This window comes from Aspergillus nomiae (genome assembly GCF_001204775.2).
Source record: "Aspergillus nomiae NRRL 13137 chromosome Unknown contig00181, whole genome shotgun sequence".
Classification (NCBI taxonomy): domain Eukaryota; kingdom Fungi; phylum Ascomycota; class Eurotiomycetes; order Eurotiales; family Aspergillaceae; genus Aspergillus; species Aspergillus nomiae.
This window is the reverse complement of record NW_015378236.1, coordinates 1-22,641: the sequence shown is the minus strand read 5'-3', so window position 1 is coordinate 22,641 and position 22,641 is coordinate 1. Positions and strand designations below refer to the sequence as shown.

Genomic DNA, 22,641 nt, shown 5'->3' with positions numbered 1-22,641 from the left:
AAAATACTAGTCCTCCTATACTGAGTAAACCAAGTGGGGGGTGTCGCGATTCGTCTCCCAAGGTAAATAATCCGAGAACGCCGAGAGCTTCGGGTTATTGGGGAATTTTTTTTTTTTTTTTTTTTTTATTTTTTTTTTTTTTTTTTTTTATTTTTTTGAAAGAGATACATGTTTCAAATAGTCTTCTGAAACAGCGTTGCAAATCTGTCGTCACCAATGAAGATTGTTGCCAATGGATGTGGACTTGATGTGTACAACAGTGTGGTCTCGTTAGGGCAAAGGGCGGAGAAAACTCAAGCGAGGCATACGTATGCTCCGATATCAGCTTTCGGGCAACCACGCAATCTGCAGAGTCAACCACAAAAGCCAAGCATTGAACTGGATCCACTTCTCATAGGCTACAACAATACTTTTAGCGATTGTGCTTTGCTCTCCCCACCGTTCATGGCCAATCGACAGACTTTTGTCTCAATGCCATGGCGACGGCTGAGGATGTCCTTTGCATCGTATGGCTGGAAGCGGGCCAGCAAAGACAAGTTGATATGGCTCGATGCATCCAATGACCAGTGTCGTTGCTTGCTATATCCATGGTTTATAGTCGAACAGACCTGGGAAGAACCTAGGAACAGCAGGTGGCTTACCTAGTTGCCACTTCCGACTGATGGGTACGACGCCTGCAAATGTCCAAGATTTGTCTCACTCTTATCTCCGATCTGTCAAAATTCTTATCCATCTCTCAGCCATATGTTTTACGTTCCCCGTATACCTATCCTTATATAGTTTGTCCTTGTTCATCTAGCACATGCATAGCTGCATTGCTTGATCCCCTCTACAATCCACTCGCAGTGACTTCCAACCCCGTCCCTCTGCACAAAGTGTAACATGACTCTTTCATCGGCTTTGAAGTGGTCTGCGACAGCAGTTGCTCTAGTAGCACAGTTGTGCACTGCGCAAACCTACACTAGCTGTAACCCTCTAAAGAGTATGGCATTGACCGAATCCCTTTTCATTAGCAGGCATTTGCTGCGAGTACTAATGAGAATCCGACAGAGACCTGTCCCGCAGATGCAGGCCTGGCAAACTCCACCTTATATACTGACTTCACCTCGGGTGAGTCAGCTTTCAAGTACTGGAACACCACGGCTGGCACAGTGAGCAGCACATCACTGGGTGCTGAGTTTTCTATCGACGAGCAGGGCGATGCTCCCACCATAGAGAGCGAGTTCTACATATTCTTCGGTTATGTAGAAATGAAGATGAGGGCTGCCAATGGCACCGGCATTGTCAGCACGCTAGTGATCGAATCTGACGATCTTGACGAGATCGACTGGGTATGTCTTTTATCATTGAACCCTGTCGATGAGGGGGCTAACGATATCACCAGGAACAAGTCAGCTCCTATGATAACCAAATCCAAACCAACTACTTTGGCAAGGGCAACACCACTTCGTACGATCGCGCCACTACAGTGACCGTGTCTACGCCCGAAGAGACATTCCACACCTACGCGATCAACTGGACTTCAAGCAAAATCGAATGGCTCGTCGATGGAAGCGTTGTCCGAACCCTTAACTACGCCGATGCGCTGGATGGCGAAAACTTCCCCCAGACCCCGTCCCGGATCAAGATCGGTATCTGGGCTGGCGGTGACCCCGACAACGAGGAGGGTACCATTGAATGGGCCGGTGGGGAGACCGACTATGATGACAGCCCTTTCACCATGTATGTGGAGTCGATCAAGGTTATCAACTACAACCCTGCCAAGTCGTATACCTACACCGATAAGACTGGCTCCTACACCAGCATCAAAGCATCGAATGTGTCAACTGCTTCGAACTCGACAACATCCACGACTTCTCTGTTCCGTACGAACACCATCTCGTCCAGCAATAGCTCGTCCTCGTCCTCCAGTGCCAGTGCCGCATCCAGCACTGCCTCCAGTGGTGCTTCCACGCTGTCAAGCTCCTGCCTCGGTGCTGCATTTGTGGTTGCGCTCGTCACCATGGCTACTGGCATGCTCCGTATTTAAGCAATGTATAATAGGAGGCCTTTGTTTTGTCTCCGTCTTATCATTAGCCAGTCAACTTCTTTACTATTTTTTGTTTATTCTTTTTTCCCTGTCGCTCCTTAGCCTTGTATTCTCACTGAGAGGAATACACCTCGTACCATTCAGTCGAATGAAAGATATCACTCTGATCCCGACAGAAGTTAGCGACGATACTAGAAAGTAGCATAATTGTTGCGGTAAAGAAACGTGACTCGATCAGATCTACCGTATGTTGGAACAGCTGCTTGATTGTAAGCCTCATATTGGACAAGATAGTTTACGTCAATCACAGGGTGGAAGTTTCACACAGCAACTTGAGGGTTTCAACGTCATGGAAGTGGCAATGGATGATAGCTTTTGTCCGCGAGAATTATTCTTTCTCTCGATTCGAGCATCCTAATTGGGCCATGCTGAAGCCAACAGCAGCGTGACACTGTTTGATAACGGTTTCAGACAACTGATCAAAAGGCTTCAACCTCCAGCCTGTTCTCACTGTTATTATGCCGTGGCCCGTTGATATGATCGAAAGCAGACTTCATGTTACTCAGACGGGCAGATGACCTGTGCTTCAAAGCGATCGTTACTCTAAAAGCGAAAGCAGACACATATTCTAGGATCAGCGCGATTTTAAAAAAGGCCCCCTAGGATGCGGATGTTCTTTATATTCCTGCCACAGAGACTTGAAAGCACTTCCAGTGTGACTCTTCGAACATTGATGACAGACACCACGAAACAAAGATAGTCTATCTTACGTGGGATTCGCGACCTGTATGGGACTGGTTTCATCCCGATAGATGAAACAGGGCTCCCTGTTGGTCTAGTTCGTGCTCGTTTGCTCTCAGTCTATCACACATATTTTCTTATAAGATTATCTCTGCCCTAAGTAGGCCTTGTCCCAGTTCTTGTATGAAGCAAGTTATCCGTTATAAATCTTGCTTGGCTTGAATCTGATCATTGAAGTCCAACCAGAAATACTGATTCTTCGTCACCAGCGATCGTCATCCCGACCATGTACGGACTACACATCACAAATCGCCCAGCCAGTTCCAGCAACTATCTGTACGTTACTACTTACATTACGTTAGTATAATTGGCTCCTAACATTTCAGTGTAATCGCCATCCACGGGATCGGCGGCGAAGGAAATGATACGTGGGATACGCTACCCGGTGGTGCATCTGGCTACGTCCGGTGGTTCGAGCATCAGAACGCCCAGGTAGCCATGTATAGCTATCCTGTCAAGGACGGAAAAAGAAACATTTTCACCAGAGAAGGCCTTCGATCCGAGGCCGTGCGCTTGCTTCAAGCAATAAGTGATTTGAATAGGGGGAGAGATTTGCGGTTGCTCTTTGTGGGACATGATGTTGGTGGGACTTTGATCAAAGAGGTACTCTGAAGGTTTTTGATTTTGATTCCTATTTTATTTTGGTTACTTATTCTCTACCGAATTTACAAAAGAAACCAAATTATGCTAACTTGATTTCATTTAATTCCAGGCTCTCACCGAAGCTGCTTTTGGGGATCCAAAATTTAGAAGTATCTTTTCGTCTACGTTTGCTCTGGTCCGTATCAAATAGTTGGTTAATGTGAGTATGGATTAATGTTGATAGATCTTCATCGGGTGTCCACATCGCTGCCAATCTTCGGACTCGCTGAAGGAGTCGGTCGCTCGTCTATTTTGCGCAAATGGCAGATGTCAAAACGAATGCACAGATGCCGTAATAGCGAGTATGACCAGAGTTATAAATCAGGTTAACCAAGACTTCACCGAGGCGAATTCTCAGCAATATATCTTTATATGGAATGTGTCATCCATGAGTAAAAATGACGAAGAGCGCGTATGTCTATCTACTATGATGAGAACTATATTGTGCTATCGTGCTGATGCTATGCTATGATATGATCGTAGGTGTTCGATTCACCAGAAACACAAATGTCTTTCTATTCGGCCTGGGAAGGATATCAGGAAAACAGACAAAACTCGCACCGTGATATGTCGCACGAGATATCCAGGAAAGCCCAGAATAAAATAAGAGAGCTTACGTTGGATCGCTGTGGTGCGTGGCTAACCCCTTTAGCTAAAAGTCAAGGTACAGGACAATGGCCCTTGCGAAAAATGACATTTCTTTCATCTCCCAGACAGTTTCCAATTGACGAAGCCTTTTGGGATACAAACAGAAAACTTCATATAGAGAAGCTCATACAAAGTCAAAAGTTTCAAGATTGGGATTCGTCCCCTGGTCGGCCTTTCCTGGTTGTTCAAAACGCCCCTGCTGCTGTTGCAGCTTCGATGCTATGGAAGAACTGTCTCAGTAACGCTTGCTCGTCTGATAATCCTCAGCGCTGCTTGATTCAGTATTTTGAATTCAATGAACATGATTGCCGATATAACAGCGTCGATTGCATGTTATCTACACTTCTGACCGAGATTTGTTGTAAATACGTCAAGGCATTCGACGCATTGAATCAGCTGAGTCCGAGCGATGGGAAGTCTCCGAGACTGAACATGGAAGATCAGTTTTCTTTACTGCTAGAAGTGCTATCAATGCCAACGTGCCCGGAGATTGTTTGGATTCTGGTCAACCTCAATGAAAATATACTGCAGGAGCATTGGTTACTTGACAAATTTGCAGTTCTCACTCGGGGCACTGAGATTAAGTTCAAAGCGCTACTGGTCAATTGCAAATATTTCACTGATACCTCGAGTGTCTTTCAAGTGTTGGATTATCCGGCAACTACATATGACCATATTGACGGTGTCAGTGGCAGTGGCGAGCAACGAGGTCTGGACACACCTGCCACAGAAATCATCATCAGCAATCCAGCCCTGCAAATTGTCGGCTCCAAATTGAATGCTCTTCTCAGATCGTCAAGTGCAGATCCGGACCTGCACCGAATGCTAATGGAATGGCTGCCATTCGTCAATCAAAACATAGTCATAGCTTTGCTAGACCAGACCGCAGCCGGTGACACAATTCCAAAGGCACTTGTCTTCCAATACATCCTCAAATCGGCCACTGAATTTCTGAAAGCGACAAACAAGATCCAGATATTACAACTCATCGTACTTGCCTTCCGCCCTTTGACTATCCAGGAACTTCTAGACCTTGCACATTCAACCGGATGGACTTACAAATCCAGAGTCAATTCCTCTCAATCAGAGGCGATTCAATTATGCCCTCCGGGCCTGCTCAAGCTGGATGGAAATGAGGTCCATTTGGGCCACCCTGATCTGCGTGACTTTATTCTATCCAGCGGCGAGGATATAACAGGCGTCAGCTTTCGTGGCCAGGCACATGCCAAAACCACAGAATTATGTCTGGAATTGATCCTCTCATCCCAAGCTCGGTCACTTCTTGGACAATATTCACCCGGCGAATGGGAAGATATGACTGGAACGGAGCCACGCCTCCATTTTCTTCTTTACGCCGTGAAATATTGGCCGGTGCATGCGAAGAAGGGAGGAATGGAGTACAGGAGTGATTGTACCGCTTTGCAAACTATGTTGAAGGATGACTCGCTCTTGGAGAGCTGGGCTACGGCTTATTCAATTTTCTCCAAGACCTTCCTCAGACTTGGCCTCCAAGCTGGTCCCATGAGTATTTTTGCAGAGCATGGATTGGAAGGCTTTCTAGCCAGAGCGATGGCTAGTCATGCTCGCGCCCTTTGGTTTGGTAAGGACATTTCTACCGCTCTGGTCACAGCGGCTGCTTGCCAGCAGGGTACTATCCTCCGTTTCCTAATTAATAAAGGAAAATTTGACAAGGGGGTTTTGAAAGATGCTCTCTCAGCTTCACTTTCTCTACCTGATGAGAACATCCATTATCTCCTCCTGGATGAAATACTCGTGAGATCGGAGAGCTTTAATGACATTTCAGATATCTGTGAAAAGGCCGTTGGTCTGGGCCACTATGTCCTTGTCCAAGAGCTGAGTACATGGTGTACACGCACAGACAGTCAGCGCGGTCTTGGAGCAGCCTTGCTCCGAGCGGCAAGTATTCTGGAAAACCTGGAAATAGTGAAGTCTATTTGCAACGAACAGCAGAACAGAATATCGGGAGCCGATCAGATTATGTCTCTTGGCCTTTCATTGAAGCATCGCCACCATGATACCTCTGTATTTCTGATGGAAACCGTACTGGCAGACCTAGCAAGTGATGGTCAGCAACACGACAGTCTAAGCCAAGAAAGCCAACAGACAGAAAGACGCGATGTGCAAAGAATCTTGAAAGATACAGTGAGGTCTGGCCAATATCGAATTCTGCAATCATTCCTTGGTATCCTCGAAGCCCGGGACGTGCGACCAGAATCTGTGGAAGATCTCTTGCAAATATCTATTGACCATGGAAAAACGGCATGTTTCGAATGCCTATTCAAGGCCTACTTTCGCAAAGCAGATAAGGGCATGATAGATTCAATCGCGATGAGGGGAACTAGCAATATGCTTCAAACAGTGATAAAGGCCAATGCTGGGCTGGATAAAACTATTCTCACCCATGCAATTGAGCTTGCGGTAAAATCTGATGGAGGTGATTTTGATTTGATAAAAGTCTTACTGAAGGAAATACAAAACTACGTCAGTCACGAGGTCTATAGAGACCCAGTCACCAACCTTTTGGGATCTGCGGTACAGGAAAACAAACCGAAACTTGCAAAGATGCTCATTCAAGCAGGGGCGGATATTGACAGGAAGAGCTTATGTTCTGGATCACGAACGCCACTATACCAGGCCGCATCTTCAGGGTTTGAAGAGATAGCCGTGATGCTGCTCGAGGCAAAAGCAGACCCCCGAGCTGACTGGAAGGGTTGGGCACCCATACATGCGGCCGCTAATCACGCGAGAATCCTCCATTCATTGCTTCAATTTGACGTTGATATCAACGCCAGAACTAGTGATGGCAGTACCGCACTGATGCTTGCGGTTAAATGGAACCAGGAGGCTTGTGTCGATGAGCTTCTCATTAACCATCCACATCTACACTGCACATCGAATGATGGCGATAGTCTGCTGTCGTCTGCTGCTCGAACTGGAAATCCTAGGTTGATCTTTAAGTTACTCGATGCAGGCATGGATCCGTCACATCCCGACGTGATAGAGAGCAATAAGGAACAGTTGCATAAGTGTGTCGAAGCCAACGACGTCAAGCTTCTGCAAAGACTGCTCCGCTATAACCTCCCTATTGAACATGTAGACCACGATGGAAGAACACCCCTTAACTGCATTCGGGGCGAGACAAACATAGAGATCCTTCGACTCCTCGTCTATCGGGGCGCGTTCGTCAACACGATAGATGCTTACGATGAAGCCCCCCTAATGACAATGGTTCAAACAAACAACATACCAAAAGCAGAATTTCTTCTTTCCAGAGGCGCCACAACTGATATTCGGACCAGTCAAGGTCACACAGCATTCAGCAGCGCATGCTTGTATGGTTCGCTGAAGATGGTTCAGATGCTGGCCAACAATAAAGCAAGCCTGGACGAAGTTCACGATGGAACGCCCTTTCAGTTTGCCTGTCTGAGGGATGGAGACGAGAAAGAGAAGCGCGCTATATTAAAATATTTGTTAGACGTGGTTGAGGTGGATCGAGATCAAAAAAGCGAGCGATGGGGCAATAACTTGAGCCTTGCCTGTCTGACTGCGGACATGGAGATCATTCGCAACCTGGTCGACCGCGGTGTCCCTGTCCGTGGCTATGACGCAATGGGTCGAAGACCTATTCACTTTGCATTGTACCGGACCATCGAACACGTTCAGTACTTGCTCGAAAACGGCGCCGATTTATTTGAAAAAGACATCCTAGGAAGAAACGCCCTCCACTTTGCCGTTGTGAGCGGTCGTCTCGACCTTGTCAAGTTCATTATCCAGCGGAAGCCTATGCTAGTTAATGAGGAGGACTGTGATGGCTGGACACCGCTCTTTTGGGCTGTCAGGGAGTGCCTACGCTGGCAGACGAGTACCGCTGAGCCGCGGTGCTATTATCGAGGAACTCAAATCCCATGGTGCAGAAATAATGATACGAGGTTCTGGGGTGGAGCATATGTGGACACCGTACGAGCTAGCGCTATACTACGACTTGGATGAAGAAATTGTGAAACTTCTCAAGCCCAGTCAGAGGCAGCTGAGAGGAAGGAAAAATGAGCGGTTTTGGCTGTGTATCTTTTATCCACCACGAGAAGAGTTCGAGAAGGGGCGAAGGGATATATCCGGGTTCTGCGAGGCATGCTTAATGGTGAGTGTTCTGCTTCTATTCTACGTTCATATATATCAACGCTAAGAGAAATTCATACAGCAACTTATAGGTGATTCTTATGAATGTTGCGATTGCCCAGACTTCCGGCTATGCTTCAAATGCTATCTTTCTAGCAATAAGCTTTATCGCGGGCATAATCTTCAAAAGTACGATGCAGATACTGAATCTATAGGCAGTGAGACGAAAAGTGCACGAAGTCCGATGGAAGAGTAATGGTTCTTTACTCTTTCTTGATGTATGCCCCTGGCACCTTGTTTGATATTTGCGTCTCCACAATAGAAAATGCCTAGTCAAATATTCGTTTTCTTGAAGAATGATGGAGCTCAGTTAGATATGCCCGCAATGCGTGAAAGTCCTCGATTCCTCTTATCTCCGACAGAACCCTTGACGCCGTTTACGCTATGTCGTAAAATGTGATATCTTTCTATCGAGACATCATACAGCCACATCCTAGATAGAAAGACACCCTGTTAGATAGAGAGATACCACCATATGAAGTTTTATACTATTTGGCTTGATGTCGGGTAGTATTTCTACTACTAGATCAACTCTGTTATTGAGTGATCATTGAGCTATACCATGGCCCAGTATTCTATTAAGTTGTCAACATCTACTTATTAGCTAAGTGTTTCATTAAATCTTCTTAGTTTATAAATTAACTTCAGCTCGGCGTAAATGTTGTATATAGACGTTCTACCTACAAGAGAAAGGACTCTCGTTCAAGTTGACAGTCCTCGACAATCCTCATCAAAGCAATAATTACAGATATGAAAAGCGGCTATGCTCCTCGGGGTTTGGGAATGCAGTACCACTGTCACTCTGTATAGTAGTTAATGAAGACAACTCTTGTGTTGAGTCAGCGGAGTACCGGGGATCGGGAACGGAAGAACATAATGATCCGTATCCACCGGATTGCGATCATCGCACCAAGCATCCACGTTCCTTCACTAGCATATCCGCCTCCTATTTCACAGACACAATGTTATCCTCGGCGGAGAACTCTCCTTCCCCGGTGCCGGAGTCCTCCAATGAGCCCACGCCGCAATTAGACATTCCTCCCAATATCCTACGGCTTCGCGCGGAGATCTTCGCACTAGAGTCCCCGATCACGGTTTCCGTGACCGAATTTAACCATGCATGGAAATATTTAGACAACATATACGTCCGGAACCAGGCTAGACACGGACAAAAGAAAACAACCACATACTATTGGTGTCGACTATGGCGTACCAAAGCCTACGAGCCGAGCGTGTCGGATGAACAGCGTAAACGGAAGCGGACCGTCCGTGAACCAATTGGCTGTCCATGTCGGATCAGGATTGTTAGTGATGGCTATTACATGACGATCACGCGAGGCAAGGAACCGCACAATCATGACATCTCTGCACTCGACTATAAACTCACCACCGCTGCTCGCGAGCTCGCGGCACAGGCGGTCGCAAAGGGCAGTAGACCTAGTTTGGTCGCGCGAGAACTGAAGAAGAGCGGCATTGGCGGCCGTATAACTTCCAAGGATGCCTGGAACGCTGGTAATGTCTGGGTTAGCCGGAAAGAAGGACGGCCTGCATGGCAGAAACATTACCCTAAAAATGTAGGTTTTTTCTTCAATAGAATGAAATACCCTTGCTCTGAGCAACATTGCTGTCCGACCGGCGCTCTTTCCCTCGTTTGTTTTTCTTTTCCATTTAATATTGTCTTTGGCTTGGTCCTGGCGACTAAATGATTGACCTTATCAGTCCGTTATGGAAGCAATCGTGGCCAATGAGCCCGGGCCTCCCGAGGTACTACACCTTGAGAGTTATCCCAGGCCTCCTCCAAAAGTTGGGGAAATCCTAATTGAAGTCAAAGCATTTGGTCTTAGTCGCTCTGACATCCTCGCCCGGCAAGGACATTCAGCCGATGCCAGTTTCCCACAAATAATGGGTCGGGAGGCTGTTGGCATTGTGACAGCGGGTGAGGGTACGCTCGCGCCCGGAACGAGAGTCGTTGCTATGATAAGGGATTTACTTCCAGATTACCCAGGTAGCTATGCACAGTATACTCGTGTCCCAGTCACCCACGTTCGAAGAGTCCACCCACTATGTAAGCTTTCTTGGGAACACCTCGCCGTCTTTTCAGAGATGATCCCGACCGCGTGGAATGCCCTATTTCGCGCTCTGCGTCTTCATCCGGATGATCGCCTCCTGATACGTGGTGGCACAACAGCGATTGGTCTCGCAGCTGCATGTATCGCTAAGCGGCATTGCTCTTTCATAGCTTCCACTACCCGCCAGGAATCCCGGAAGGAGCTTCTTGAAGGTGCGGGGGCTAATAAGATTTTGATTGATGATGGATCCTTATCACAACAGATCAAGTCAGAGGGAATGGAGTTCACAAAGGTCCTAGATCTCATTGGTACAAAAACTATAGCTGATTCCTTACAATGTGTAAGACCATACGGAATTGTTTGTCTGGCCGGAGCGGTAGGCGGCGACTCAACAATTCCGGACTTCAATCCGATGGATGCTGTTCCTTCTACCGTATCCTTTACAACATATAAGAGCACCGCGGAAGACTTTAAGAACTTCCCACTGGACGTGCTCTGTCATGAGGTCGAGACTGGCCACTTGAGACTGCCGAATATACGAATTTACTTCTCTAACCAGATCGTTGAAGCACATCGAAGCATGGAAGAGAATCGTGCGGAAGGCAAAGTCGTGGTGCTTTGGTAAGTAGTTAGGGCCTTAGCGCTTCACGCACGATATGTACAATATTATTTTCCGGACATACTTCTAGCATAGCATATAATTCAATTGCGGAGTCATACTGCCATTGGAGATTTTCGATCCTGCTTGGTTGTCGACCAAAGCTGTATCTGGGTCACTCCAGTTTCGCTTGCCGCGAAGAGATTTGCGCCAAGTGAAGAAGCCAAAAGTCCTATTGGATTGCTTAATCGTCATTTATGACTCTTCAATGATACAAAGAACGCAAGCAAACCCAGAAAAACTGCTTCACAAGTATATAATGCTATTGCTTCCATAATATCAAGCATGCAACAGTTTTTTCGACAACCAGAAAGCCAGAACAGATCTGGTCAAGTATCACCTATAGTTTCCAGGCAAGAGAAGTATTCTCTACCAAGACGTCTTATCCTGAAACATAGTACCACGATCCCCCTTGTGTTGGCTGCAGAGCATTGTCAAGCATCTAGTCAACGTCAACAGTAGGAGACGACATGTCTTTACGCATGGAATGGGCAACCAGCCGGGATGTCTCTCTTTCTAAAATTCTCAAAGATCTCTTCGACTTCAGCTTGGCCTTTGTTCTCCATAATCTGAGGACCGATTGCTTTAATGTCATAACCTTCGTCGCGGAAAGGGCCATTTTTGGTGGGTACATTTCCGGTTCCAAAGAGTCGTACCGACCAGGATTTAAGGCCCCATCGATTTGAAAATGTCGGCTTTACATACCATGGATTATCCAACCATTCTTTGACAGTGTAGCGCCCGGTGGATGGGTCTGGAGTCGCATCCAGTACCTTGACGGCCATAAAATCCGGCCGGGGTAGGCTGAGGTAGCGCAATATGAACTTACGAATTGCCACTGAACCAGCAGCAAGGGAAGAAAGAGTAATTCCCGGTTTGCGATAACTAACCCTTGTGTCAGCAACCAAGAATTCGGGAGGAACTGAGTGCCTTACCCCATGCTGACTCGGATGTGTTCATCTAGTCTTGTGGCAATGATATGTTCAACAACAGGCCGGAGTATCGAAGGATAATTGGCCGTCTCTAAGCTCATTAAGCGCCTGCTAATGAACAATGTCGACTGTGTTGGTTTGGCTGCCGTCTTTTCGTATTCTACCGTGAAGTCGCACAGCTCCTGCGCAAAATGGATTCCGTCGGTGAAGCCGGTTTTACCGGATGGGAGTAGGTGGAAAGGAATTTCCATCGCCTCTCCCATACTTCTATAAAACACACCAACCGCACACTTCTCCACGTCTGACAGCTGACGCCATTCATATTTCTCTATTGAACGGAACACATCAACCACCGCAGAGCCAAGAGTATGCAGCATATCTTCATCAAGGATCTTGCCGGCCTTCCTGTACCTGGAATGTATGTAATTCATCCGGGCGAAGGCCATTACATGAGCGTCGGAGCCAGCCTCACGATCATGGATCTCATTCATTATCACCTCCGTATCAGCCGCGCGTTTTGTATTGTTCTTCTCGCTTCGCTGACCGGTCGCAACGAAGAGATCGGCCACGGTAGGAACAGAGGCAGTCTAGAATGGATTAGTCGTTCAGTGCCCGGCTTGTAGCTATGACTGTGTACAGTACATACCTTGAGTGTCGTCATCTTCGTTGAGCTACGCAAAGCAAACGGAAACTCAAGTTCTCGTAACTGGCGCATAATATCATGTGCCTCCTTGACAGTCATGCTAGACAGACGGCCGGTCCGTCGGAACTTCGACTCAATTCGATCACATCTTTGGAAACGGAAATATTGCACAGCCATGACATAGGCCCCTATCAATGAGGCGGCAGCGAGGAGCGCTTCGGATGTGTTCAACATATACATCTTAAACCTGACAATATCAAACAAAGACAAGATGTATGTCGGAAGCTGCGAAGACACACCTAAGGTCTAGATTCTTATACTAGCTACTTGCTACCGAGCGCCAACTAAGCGCATCGCCACTCCACGAGAAATTGTACGAACACCAAGCACATCTCTACCGCTGTCCTTCCGATACGATATAATGACTTACAGCAGGCGATAAGCTTTCTTGCCATGCATTCCTCCTTAGGGCAATAGCGTTGCAAATGACATCACACTGGACGCTTTCCCCAAACCATGTCCTTAACGGGAAGGAGAACAAAACATGGTATAAGCGTGCCTTAGAGCGCGGTTGATATCATAAGCTAAATTTTCAGTTTGACTAAATCTCAGCGATGGGAAAGGCTGGTACATCTAGCTATCATTTAGTGTAGGCGAGCTTCCAAATACCGTGGACCTATGACATGCCTGCACATTTGGGTATAGCACCAAGGACTCTCCGGGGGGAATAAACGCACCACCTCATGAGTCCGAAGGGTATGTGAAAGTAATATGGCCTTAACTTAGCTGACGCTATTAAATTTATCCTATTAAATGTGCCAACGCATCGAAGTGAAATCTTCTCTCTCAAATATGCGGTGGGGTGTTGTACATAACCCAGGAATCACGACTTGTCGTTCTTACAGATACTTACCTTAGCCATATGGCCGAAGGCATAAGAGGTCTTCGAGACATACGAAGAGAGCATCCTTCTAGAACCGGGGTTTTCGTTCTATGTCTGGGCTTCAACATACAGCCTTGCAACCTGTCCAACGTTGCCCTCTAGGATTCCCGTTCAAAGCCCTGGCGAAGACCATAGGGTATCATGCTTGAAATTACCAATTATCTCACCTGTCTCACTATATGATTTCTGGGCGACACTAATAGGTTTGTCACCCCACAGGGTACCAATACTCCCTATAGATGGTGTATGGCTGTCATCGAAGCGACTTGACCTGAAAAATCCGGGAAAGGTACCAAGTTCCAAGTTTCCGCAACCCACCCAAACCCTAAATATAGAGCCGGACCGACACACAACGGCCTCTCCCCGAGAGACATACCGGGCAACAACGGATTATGTTCTGTGTACCCCGACGGGCCGGGGAGAACCGCAGGGCTCGTCGGACTTGCTGTGGTCGTCTTCGGGGATGGCGTATCCATGATGATCTTGCTTGGGCTGTTAACCTTAGCTACCCGCATCAGCTTTACGAATCTGCCAGTCGAGATTGAAGCAGGGGAAAGACCTGGAAGAAACTAGCGATGGTCAAGAAGGGGAGCCATAATGATCATACTATGGCCGGTTGGGCGTCATTTTGCTGGACTATTCCTGTAGACACTGAAGAGGAATGGTTCTTGGCTGTGATTCCTTTGCCGGGGTTTACTGGGAGTATAATTGCAGTCTACACCAGCAGAGGCAGAAGCAGGATACAAAATGGTCTTCGGAAGCTCATGTTATTACTAGCCGTATTTTATGTTCTTTCTTGAGTGAATACTCCCTTCCAGCAACTCTGGACACTCGATTCATTACACTCATGACAAACACAGCACCTCAGTTCCAGGTTACGAATAAACCCTACAAATGGCTCAGACGCGAAATCGAATCCTTAGATCCCTACAAAGACTACGCCAAGATCTGGAGACTATCCATTGAATACACAAGCGGGGGCGACTTCATACAGAATCTTCTCTACGCATATACATTCGCCAACTTCGTTGCCACAGAATGGGTCTCCGATGTGATGTGGCGCAACGGCAGCGGAAGAGTGCTCACTCAAGCGACCGATCGAGTCAGCGAGACGCAATGCCATTTCTCCACCTGGTGGTACTATGGACCGCATCACCCCGAAACAATGAAGTCCATTGACGCCATCAACAAGCGCCACCGCGGCCATGCGAAGAGCTACCCGGGTCACTTCTCACATAAAGACGACTATATCTATGTGCTTTGCTTCACGGCTATCTCAGTAGACCGGGTACGAACAAAGCTGCGATTGTCTGGGTTCACAGAGAAGCAGAAGATAGCAGCCTATCTGTTCTGGAAAGAGATATCTCGTTTGTTCTTGGTCGAGGTACCTGGACAGGATTGGCGGCCTCTTTCGGAGTTCCCAGGCTTCCCAGAGGATTGGGATGGGATGTATAGGTTCTGTGAGGATGTCGAGGATCATCATATAGTAGCCACCGAGAAGGGCCACATGGTTGCGGAAGCGCTGTTCGATCAATTTGCCTTCCGGTATTTTCCCTCTCTACTCCGGCCCCTGGGTCGTGCCTTGCCCATTTGTCTTAGCCTTCCTCAGACACTAAAGGCACATCGGGTCAAAGGGGTGAACCCGGTCTTGGCCTGTATGGCGCTCTTCATGGCTGGGACATTCATATGGATCATGGAAATACTCCTTCCTGATCCAAAGGTTAGTTATCAAGAATCTCTGCGGATGCGGTCAGAAGATCAGAACAGGAAGGTCAAAGGGGAGAACCGAAAGGTGGATGCGGCTTTCCCTGCGTGGTTTGCCCGGCATCATCAGGGACGTGCAGCATCGTGTCCATTCGCTTCGCCTGTGAATCAGGGTATGTAATATTTATGCCCGTCCACGGACAGGCTTGCTTCTGCTGTTGTAAAGTTTGGCAAGGTTTTCTTTTATTGAGTGCCTTTAGCGTCAGTATATAATAATCGGACAGTGAAACGAATAATAGATGGATGATAAAATCACTAGAATACATACACATTGCTGCTCTGACCTAGAAGGCCGTCAAACTAGACAGTCCACTGGCCATCCCACCATACGCACTATACTAATCCAAGTTCCCCTAACTGACGCCATACCATCTACAGTCTTCTTTAATAAATGCCTACTAGCACCAACCCCTCGTAGAATCCCCCGACAAGGGTGAAAAGACTGGAATAGGTTTGCTCTTAACAATCATAATGTGACCCCCCAAGTATGCGATACTCTCCAATAAAATCTGCCTGCCGTTTTATTTGCCAGCCCCCATGAAGAAACGGGTGATCTAGGATAACAAAGACATCAATTGGGTTAGTCGGTCGGTACCTGCCATCCTTGGAGCACATTCTATGGACGACAGAGACGTGATATGAAGCACCATTCGGAATTGCTCGTCGAAGCCTGTCGGGGATAGTTTCTTCGGAGACGAGTACCGCATTTGGAAGTACAGAAACTCCTTCACCCAATCCTGACTGAGGTCTCGGCTTGGCTTTGCTTCTTGTGAGGAGAATCCAGGACCACGAAAGCGGTTCAATGTGCTGCGCCATAGTCGGTTCCCGAAGAATTGCTCCTTGAGGATAACTGTTCTTGCAGAAAAGGTCTTTATGCTTATGTCGAAGCCAGGGATGCTTTCTAGCACGCTTGTCGTGAGGATTGATCGCGGGCTCGATGGGTAACGGGACATCCAGTGGTCGTGTATATGACTTAGTTTGGCTGCGCGGTATAGCCCGTCCTTTAGTTGGTCGCTGGAGAATATGCTTTCTAGAAGGTCTTCGTCACTCGGGGGAGGTTGGTCCTGTTTTAACTCGCCAAGATCAAAGTAATCCCGTAGCTTATACGGATCGATGCCCAGTCCAGCTCTTGTGGCTTCGCGAATCATCCAGACCAGAGGAATATGGCCTAGTTTCCATTTCTCATTGGGGTCTGTGTCTGTTACTCCGCCAATGTCCTATGCAAGTCAGAAGCCCATCGGTGCCAAAAGAAACAGGAGGATGCGCACCGCATGTCCACCCAGAAACCAAATCTCTTGGAAGTCATGCATACATTCGGCTGCTTCGTAGCCCAGGTTGGGGCGTAATGAAGGGTCTTGTTCGTCAATGGCCACAGCATGGCGGACGACAAGACCAGGATGTGTAACAACAGATGGTAGGTTTTCCTCTTTCTGACGACCGCTAGTCCCCCTTGCCAGGTTACAGCCAGGTGCTCTGTTGACTGAATCAAACAGACCCAAGAAGGTAACTGCGCATTCGTGGGTCCAGCCTCGAATTGAGGTCAATTCAGAAAAGTCACCTCTCGCTGAATCTGGATTCCCGCGCGACACCGCATGATACCAGGCTTTATAAGAACCCCATATGTCATGCTGGACGTGAATGTGCGGTGTACGTATTCCTGTGAATTCCAGAATCTGAGCCAGGATCTGTGCTACGAAGCCACCGCTTGCAAAGCCAAATATGTACCATTTGTTCCTGCGGTCATAGTTGTCCACACACCACTGCCGACCAATTCTATCTTCAGCATTTGCGGCAAGCAAGCATCTTCAGAACCAGAGAGGTAGTATACCTTGTGCGCGCGCATTACACGCTTTTCGATGTTATCATCCGTGGTGGGTTGATCGTAGTAGCAAACCTGCACGTTGCTGGCATCGCTAACAAGATCGTGTATGGTCTCAATCGCGGATCCATTACCTTTGGGAAAGCCATTGTAATATCTATCGTCAAAAAATAAAACCATGTTGCGCTGGGGTTTGCTGAGGCCCGCGTCCGGGTCTGTGAATTTTCTTGCAGGCTCTATAACAGCCTCCTCGAAGCCCTGGTAGATCTTCCTTGCATATATCTCCGAAGGCTCAACGAACCGGAGGTGAGCCCACGACAGGTATCTGTGAAGGCTACGATTGATGCGAATGAACTGCGAGTCACTCCCAGATAATTGACCCAACATTACAGCTACTGGTTTCGCACGGTGATCCGCCGACACCTCCTGGCATTCCAACAGAAGCGCCTTTCTTTGTTTGACGATTTCACGTCCAAAGGTTTTCCCTCCACCATCTCTGATGGTAATCAGCGGTAACTGCAGTCGGATTCCCTTGTTAGTCACTGAGTAAGGGGAGCTATTCTTCAGAGATCGGAACGGGACGATATTCCTGGAGTTCTTGAAAAAGCCCGGTGTGAGCGCTAACAGACCGGTGCTGTTGAAGCCTTGAAGGTCAGAGGCGTCCCAGGCAAAAAGACTCTGGTCATCGGACCCTTTCATGATCTCCTCCTGGAGTCTAATAAAAGCCTTCCTGCCTTCTCCGTAGAGCAAGGGCATATTCACATTAAAGATACCCATGAGACAATACGCGGTATCTTCCGTTCTGGTTGTTACCCTGGACGAAGCCCACGACATCCTCTTTGCGACGCTACAATCGCCCAGTCGAGTCTTTCCTCGCAGAACGCTCTCATCTATCAGCGTAACCTTGGATATCAGTTGGCTCCGATCATTCTTATCTCCTATATCAGTCCAGTCCCGCGAGAGAAAAACCAAATTCGGCGGAGCGATCAGTTCCTGCAACGTCCAGCCCCGTTTGAACCATTCACTTCTCTGAAGCTGGGTGTCCACATTCGCTGGGTTCTTGCTCGGATAGACGTCCTGAAGGTACGCATAGCATATCCCGGCCAGGTGGTACCACCGGAACATGGAGTTGATGGCTTCGGATAGCTCGGCGCTGCTTTCCTTGTTGATGCAACAAGTGTCGATCAAGGCGTAGTCGTATCCATCTTTCGCTGCTCGCTCGAGGAAGCGCTGGATTTTCTTGTACCCTTTGGTAGCTTTTTTCCCGTCTTCCTCCAGGTGTCCTAGATCCTGGAAACTTGTTTCATCGTCCCCCCATCGGTGCGACAGAATTGCATACTTAACCTCGCCCTTGTTGATCTTGTCCTCTCCAAATTCCTGTAGCTGCAGGGGCATGTAGTTGGTGCGGAGTAAACGCATACTCATGAATCGCGTCCCCAGCGATGGTTTGTCATGTAGAGAGGAGACAGGATATATACATGATATAACCGATTGAAACGCGATCGTTGACGCTCGTAATTGTCCGACTTGCGGGGTCTCGCGCGCATTTATTTAATTAAGGATGAAGCGCCCAGCCGCTATTCCCTTTCCGACATAGGCACTAGATATGATCTCGATCTTATACTCTTTCATTCCCGAATCCGATATATTCGAATCCTGAAGACATCCAGGAGGAGATGCTACTAATTATGTTCACCTATATACAGATGTTCCCCGCTAGATAAAACCACGCAATCTAAATATTATTATAGCCCTGTAAAACACCCCAATATAACGCCTTAATGCAACTCTAGGTCTATGACTTTTCCGATCCCCCCGTCTCACTATCCACCGAATCCCCACCAGACATCTTTCTATCTTCCCTGTAACTCCGGAACGTATACAATGCACTCAGCGCCATACCAAGACCACCCAGTCCGATAGCCAGATACATACACCCACGGTACCCCTTCAACACGTCGGCGGGTGTCCGGCCCCCATTATTAACATGCACCTCAACGGTGCCCGCGAACCCCAGACTAAGCGAGATACTGTAATTCACGACCGTTGTGACAAGCGACGCAGCCACGCCCTGGTGCTCTCTGCGAGACGCGTTGGAGAGCATCAACGTGGCCGCCGGGAACGACATATCCATTCCCCAGGGGATAACGAGCAAGCAGACAAACGTGAGCGCCCAGTAGGTTTGGTGCACGGGCGCGATGGCCAGGAAAATATTCCCGACTGTGAAACAGGTCATGGAGGCGAGCATGATCCACCCGGGACGGACGCGGCTCATCAGATACCCCGTGGTGAAACAGGCTAGACACCCCACGATGCCTGGGGGAGTGAACTCGGCTGATCCAAGGAGAGGTGATACGCCGCGGAACTGCGCTTGGAAGCGCCAGAAGTAGTACACCCATATACCGAAGGAGCCCCAGCCGCAGGCGATGCAGCCCAGCACGTATAGAACGTCTGCGGTGAAGGCTCTCATTGGGACGAGGGGGTTCTCAGAGAAGTGGAGCTCGGCGATGAAGAAGGCGGCGAGAAGCAGGATCCCCACGATGAGAAGGACGTACACGTATGGCGTGCTCCAGCCAACTATGGGCGCTTGGTTCCAGGCAACGTTGATCAAGACCAGTCCGGCGATTCCTAGCGAGGATGCGAACACGTCTAGCGTCTTGAGGAGCTGGAGGAAGGTGTACTGTCTGAAATCTGTATGCTGGACGGGTGCGATGACCATGCTGCCCAGAAGCGCACACACCACGGAGACAATCGCCATGGTCCAGTAAGTCCATGGCCACCATGCTAACTGGGAGAAGAGTGACGAGAAGACGGCACCCAGAATTGCACCGTTGGGGGCAGTGGCGCCGAAGATGGCAAAGATCATGTTCTTCTTCTTTCCGGGGGCGTAGGTTGCCCCGAGCACCGCCAGGCCGTTGGGGAGCAGCATGGCTGGGCCCAGGCCCTGCAGGACTCGGGCAAAGATGAATAGCACATGGTTGGAGTACACGCTGAGGCCTGCCACCAGGGACCAGATTGCCAGCCAGATGTAGCCAACCAGGAACATTCGGTGGTAGCCGAAGACATCGCCAAAGCGGCCAAATACCAAGATGAAAGTACCGACGGTCAACGAATAGCCAGCGATAAACCAGGACAAAACACCAGGTTCAGTGATATGGAAGCTGTCTCCAACGATATCCAGTGTCGCCACACATACTCCTATGTTTGCCTGCGTGATGAACTGCGACATACAAACAATGATGATGAACGCGACCTCGCGGATCGGGGAGAAGCCATCCGCGATAGAGTGGGCCGAAGGAACTGGCCTCAGCTCGTCAGTCATTCTGGTGGATATGGGAAGTGTGCTGTCATTAAATCCAATATCAAAGAAAGTCGTATACTAAGCCATTCCGGTTCTGGCCTTGGATATCCGTCTGGTCAGTTTTCGTATGTCTCTGGGGCATATGTAGGATTTTCTACGAACGGACTTCCCCCTTCACATTTAGTCAGCCCCGAAGGCAAGAAAAAAAAGTTGGATGTCGGTCGAAGTGGGCCTGGGAACCAGTAGCTCCCCGATACCGCATCCCACAGGATAATTTGGACCCGCGTCGGCTTTTGAGCTGTTCCCAGGACGGCAATCAAGAAGGTGGATCTTCCGTGGGTCGGAAAAGGCTGTCCTTGCCACTGCCGGTTAGCCTCATATCATTGCAGATATATTCAGACTTACCGCCCTTTCAAGTCAAGCTCCAGGAAAATGCAATATTTCCGCACCAACACGTCGTTTCCAAGATTATGGTCAATAATTTGGATCTTATGATTAGGGCTTCATGTGACCGTCTCATGCGCCAAACGTGTTTCGGTCGGTTAAAGAGTTCAATATCGAAATCAAGCATAACGGCTGCATATATCACCGCTCATTCCGGCAACCTGCATAGCTAGGAATCAAATGCACTATTTGGAGCCAAAGAAGCAAAAACGGTTGGGAAAGAACCTGGGTATGACGCAGCGATTCAAAGTATGCTACGTTTCTATTCAACCGTTCCCCAGATCCCATTTTCAGCTAGTCTGCACAAATCTCTCGCTCTTCGGACACCGTATAGGGCTGCTTTGGGACTTTTCCTCTTATGGTCTGTAGCAGAGATGGCTTGTTTTTGCAGGAGCACGGTTATGTTAGAGAGTAGATGCGATATTCAAATACCTCATAGGGTAGCTCTGCTTTGGGCTTGAATCTGCATTCGCTCTAGCATCGATAATGCGAGAGTGCAGGTTTGAACACTTGAGTATGTGGGACCATGAACAAAAAAGCTGTGCGATCGAAGGGTAAATGCACTAGTCATGTGCAACAACGGTTTAAGAAGTTGTTGCTTATCTGTTGCCAGTACAGTCTAGGCTCTAGACTCCAGAGTACATCTGAGTGGGCCGCGAGGATCGCCGGTAGGATAGAACATGCCCGTTCAACCTGTGGGGCTCAGAAGGGAGGATGTGTAGGTTTGTCCCAGAAAACCTAAGCAGGTCCTGTTGGTTCTGCCCTCAGTTACTACTTTCATGAAAGACTTGAGTGCGAAGCGAGGGAATTTTTACGGGGAATATGTTCTCTCATATCCAACTTGATCTCGAAAGAAGTTCTAGATTTATTTATTGGATCCAGCTCATGAATCAAGTGTCTCGGGAACGGAACCCTGAGAATACATTATACAAAATCACCGGATTATACCGCCCGATGAGGTAAAAAGGAGCGCTTACTGTTCATAATGAAGAAGTTGCTAGTGACGAGGTTAATAGGTTCTTCGAGATCCATCAATTCTTGATGTGTCCTCCATTATTCATGGTATTCTCATCAATGATGGCATTGACATGTAGACTCGACTCGACCCAGGCCATATATAACTGTCCCGAGACCTCAGAAAGAGAATATATATCATAACCCGTCCGTCGACCACCCCGATAATTGCTAATCATAGTATCGACATTATTTCTCGGCTGATAGTAGAATAAAACTCACTCCCCAAGCACAACCCCCCAATCCCCCTCCGCCCAAACAATCTTCAACTTCCAGTGCGTAATCTTCCACAACCCATCCACCTTATCCTTGACCACATCCATCTCATACAGACTCCCCGCCAAGAAATACTTCGTGCCAGCCTGTATACCCTCCCCTGGCCGATAGTGCTGCGCCAGCGCCGAGGCAGTCAACGATCCCTTCTCCTCGCCCTCTTTGACATTCACCCGCACATTACTCATATAGTGGATCGTATCTAGCTTAGATATATTGTCGTAGCAGTCTTTGTGGATCGACTCGAGGCCTTCGAGCACTCGGCCGTTCAAGTCAAACGTGGCGTCTTTGGTGAAGGCCGAGTCGAAGAGGGCTGCGTCGGCGGTGTCGAAGCCGCCGACGCAGCGGTAGAGGGTGTCGGTTATGGCTTCGCGGGTGGTGAGGGAGGGAAGGCTGGATGGGTAGGACATTTTGAGGGGTGGTCAATCTGGGGGATATGTAGGTGTAGCTTGGGTTTATTCTTT

The 22,641-nt window shown here is 48.3% G+C and overlaps 7 protein-coding genes across 7 annotated transcripts; 4 read left to right on the top strand and 3 right to left on the bottom strand.

Moving 5' to 3' along the window:
- Positions 1-882: 882 nt before the first annotated feature.
- Positions 883-2,029, top strand: ANOM_006409 (glycoside hydrolase family 16 protein; the record flags this gene model as incomplete). The annotated part of the gene is made up of 3 exons (XM_015551665.1): positions 883-982; positions 1,051-1,331; positions 1,385-2,029. 3 exons carry the CDS (start codon positions 883-885, stop codon positions 2,027-2,029), a joined length of 1,026 nt encoding a protein of 341 aa, XP_015405850.1.
- Positions 2,030-3,056: 1,027 nt separating this feature from the next.
- ANOM_006408 (ankyrin repeat domain-containing protein) lies at positions 3,057-8,131 on the top strand (the record flags this gene model as incomplete). Its single annotated transcript, XM_015551664.1, has 6 exons — positions 3,057-3,106; positions 3,157-3,433; positions 3,543-3,608; positions 3,798-3,884; positions 3,956-4,103; positions 4,239-8,131. The coding sequence occupies 6 exons, from the start codon at positions 3,057-3,059 to the stop codon at positions 8,129-8,131; spliced, it is 4,521 nt and encodes a 1,506-aa protein (XP_015405851.1).
- A 1,148-nt stretch (positions 8,132-9,279) lies between these two features.
- Positions 9,280-11,011, top strand: ANOM_006407 (zinc-binding alcohol dehydrogenase family protein; the record flags this gene model as incomplete). Its single annotated transcript, XM_015551663.1, has 2 exons — positions 9,280-9,891; positions 10,037-11,011. The coding sequence occupies 2 exons, from the start codon at positions 9,280-9,282 to the stop codon at positions 11,009-11,011; spliced, it is 1,587 nt and encodes a 528-aa protein (XP_015405854.1).
- Positions 11,012-11,520: 509 nt separating this feature from the next.
- ANOM_006406 (uncharacterized protein) lies at positions 11,521-12,859 on the bottom strand (the record flags this gene model as incomplete). Its single annotated transcript, XM_015551662.1, has 3 exons — positions 11,521-11,929; positions 11,980-12,563; positions 12,623-12,859. The coding sequence occupies 3 exons, from the start codon at positions 12,857-12,859 to the stop codon at positions 11,521-11,523; spliced, it is 1,230 nt and encodes a 409-aa protein (XP_015405855.1).
- A 1,550-nt stretch (positions 12,860-14,409) lies between these two features.
- On the top strand, positions 14,410-15,447 carry ANOM_006405 (uncharacterized protein; the record flags this gene model as incomplete). Its single annotated transcript, XM_015551661.1, has 1 exon — positions 14,410-15,447. One exon carries the CDS (start codon positions 14,410-14,412, stop codon positions 15,445-15,447), a length of 1,038 nt encoding a protein of 345 aa, XP_015405852.1.
- A 433-nt stretch (positions 15,448-15,880) lies between these two features.
- On the bottom strand, positions 15,881-20,467 carry ANOM_006404 (uncharacterized protein; the record flags this gene model as incomplete). Its single annotated transcript, XM_015551660.1, has 4 exons — positions 15,881-16,543; positions 16,595-17,086; positions 17,155-18,656; positions 19,081-20,467. The coding sequence occupies 4 exons, from the start codon at positions 20,465-20,467 to the stop codon at positions 15,881-15,883; spliced, it is 4,044 nt and encodes a 1,347-aa protein (XP_015405853.1).
- Positions 20,468-22,122: 1,655 nt separating this feature from the next.
- On the bottom strand, positions 22,123-22,587 carry ANOM_006403 (nuclear transport factor 2 family protein; the record flags this gene model as incomplete). The annotated part of the gene is made up of 1 exon (XM_015551659.1): positions 22,123-22,587. The coding sequence occupies one exon, from the start codon at positions 22,585-22,587 to the stop codon at positions 22,123-22,125; it is 465 nt and encodes a 154-aa protein (XP_015405856.1).
- Between the last annotated feature and the right edge of the window lie 54 nt (positions 22,588-22,641).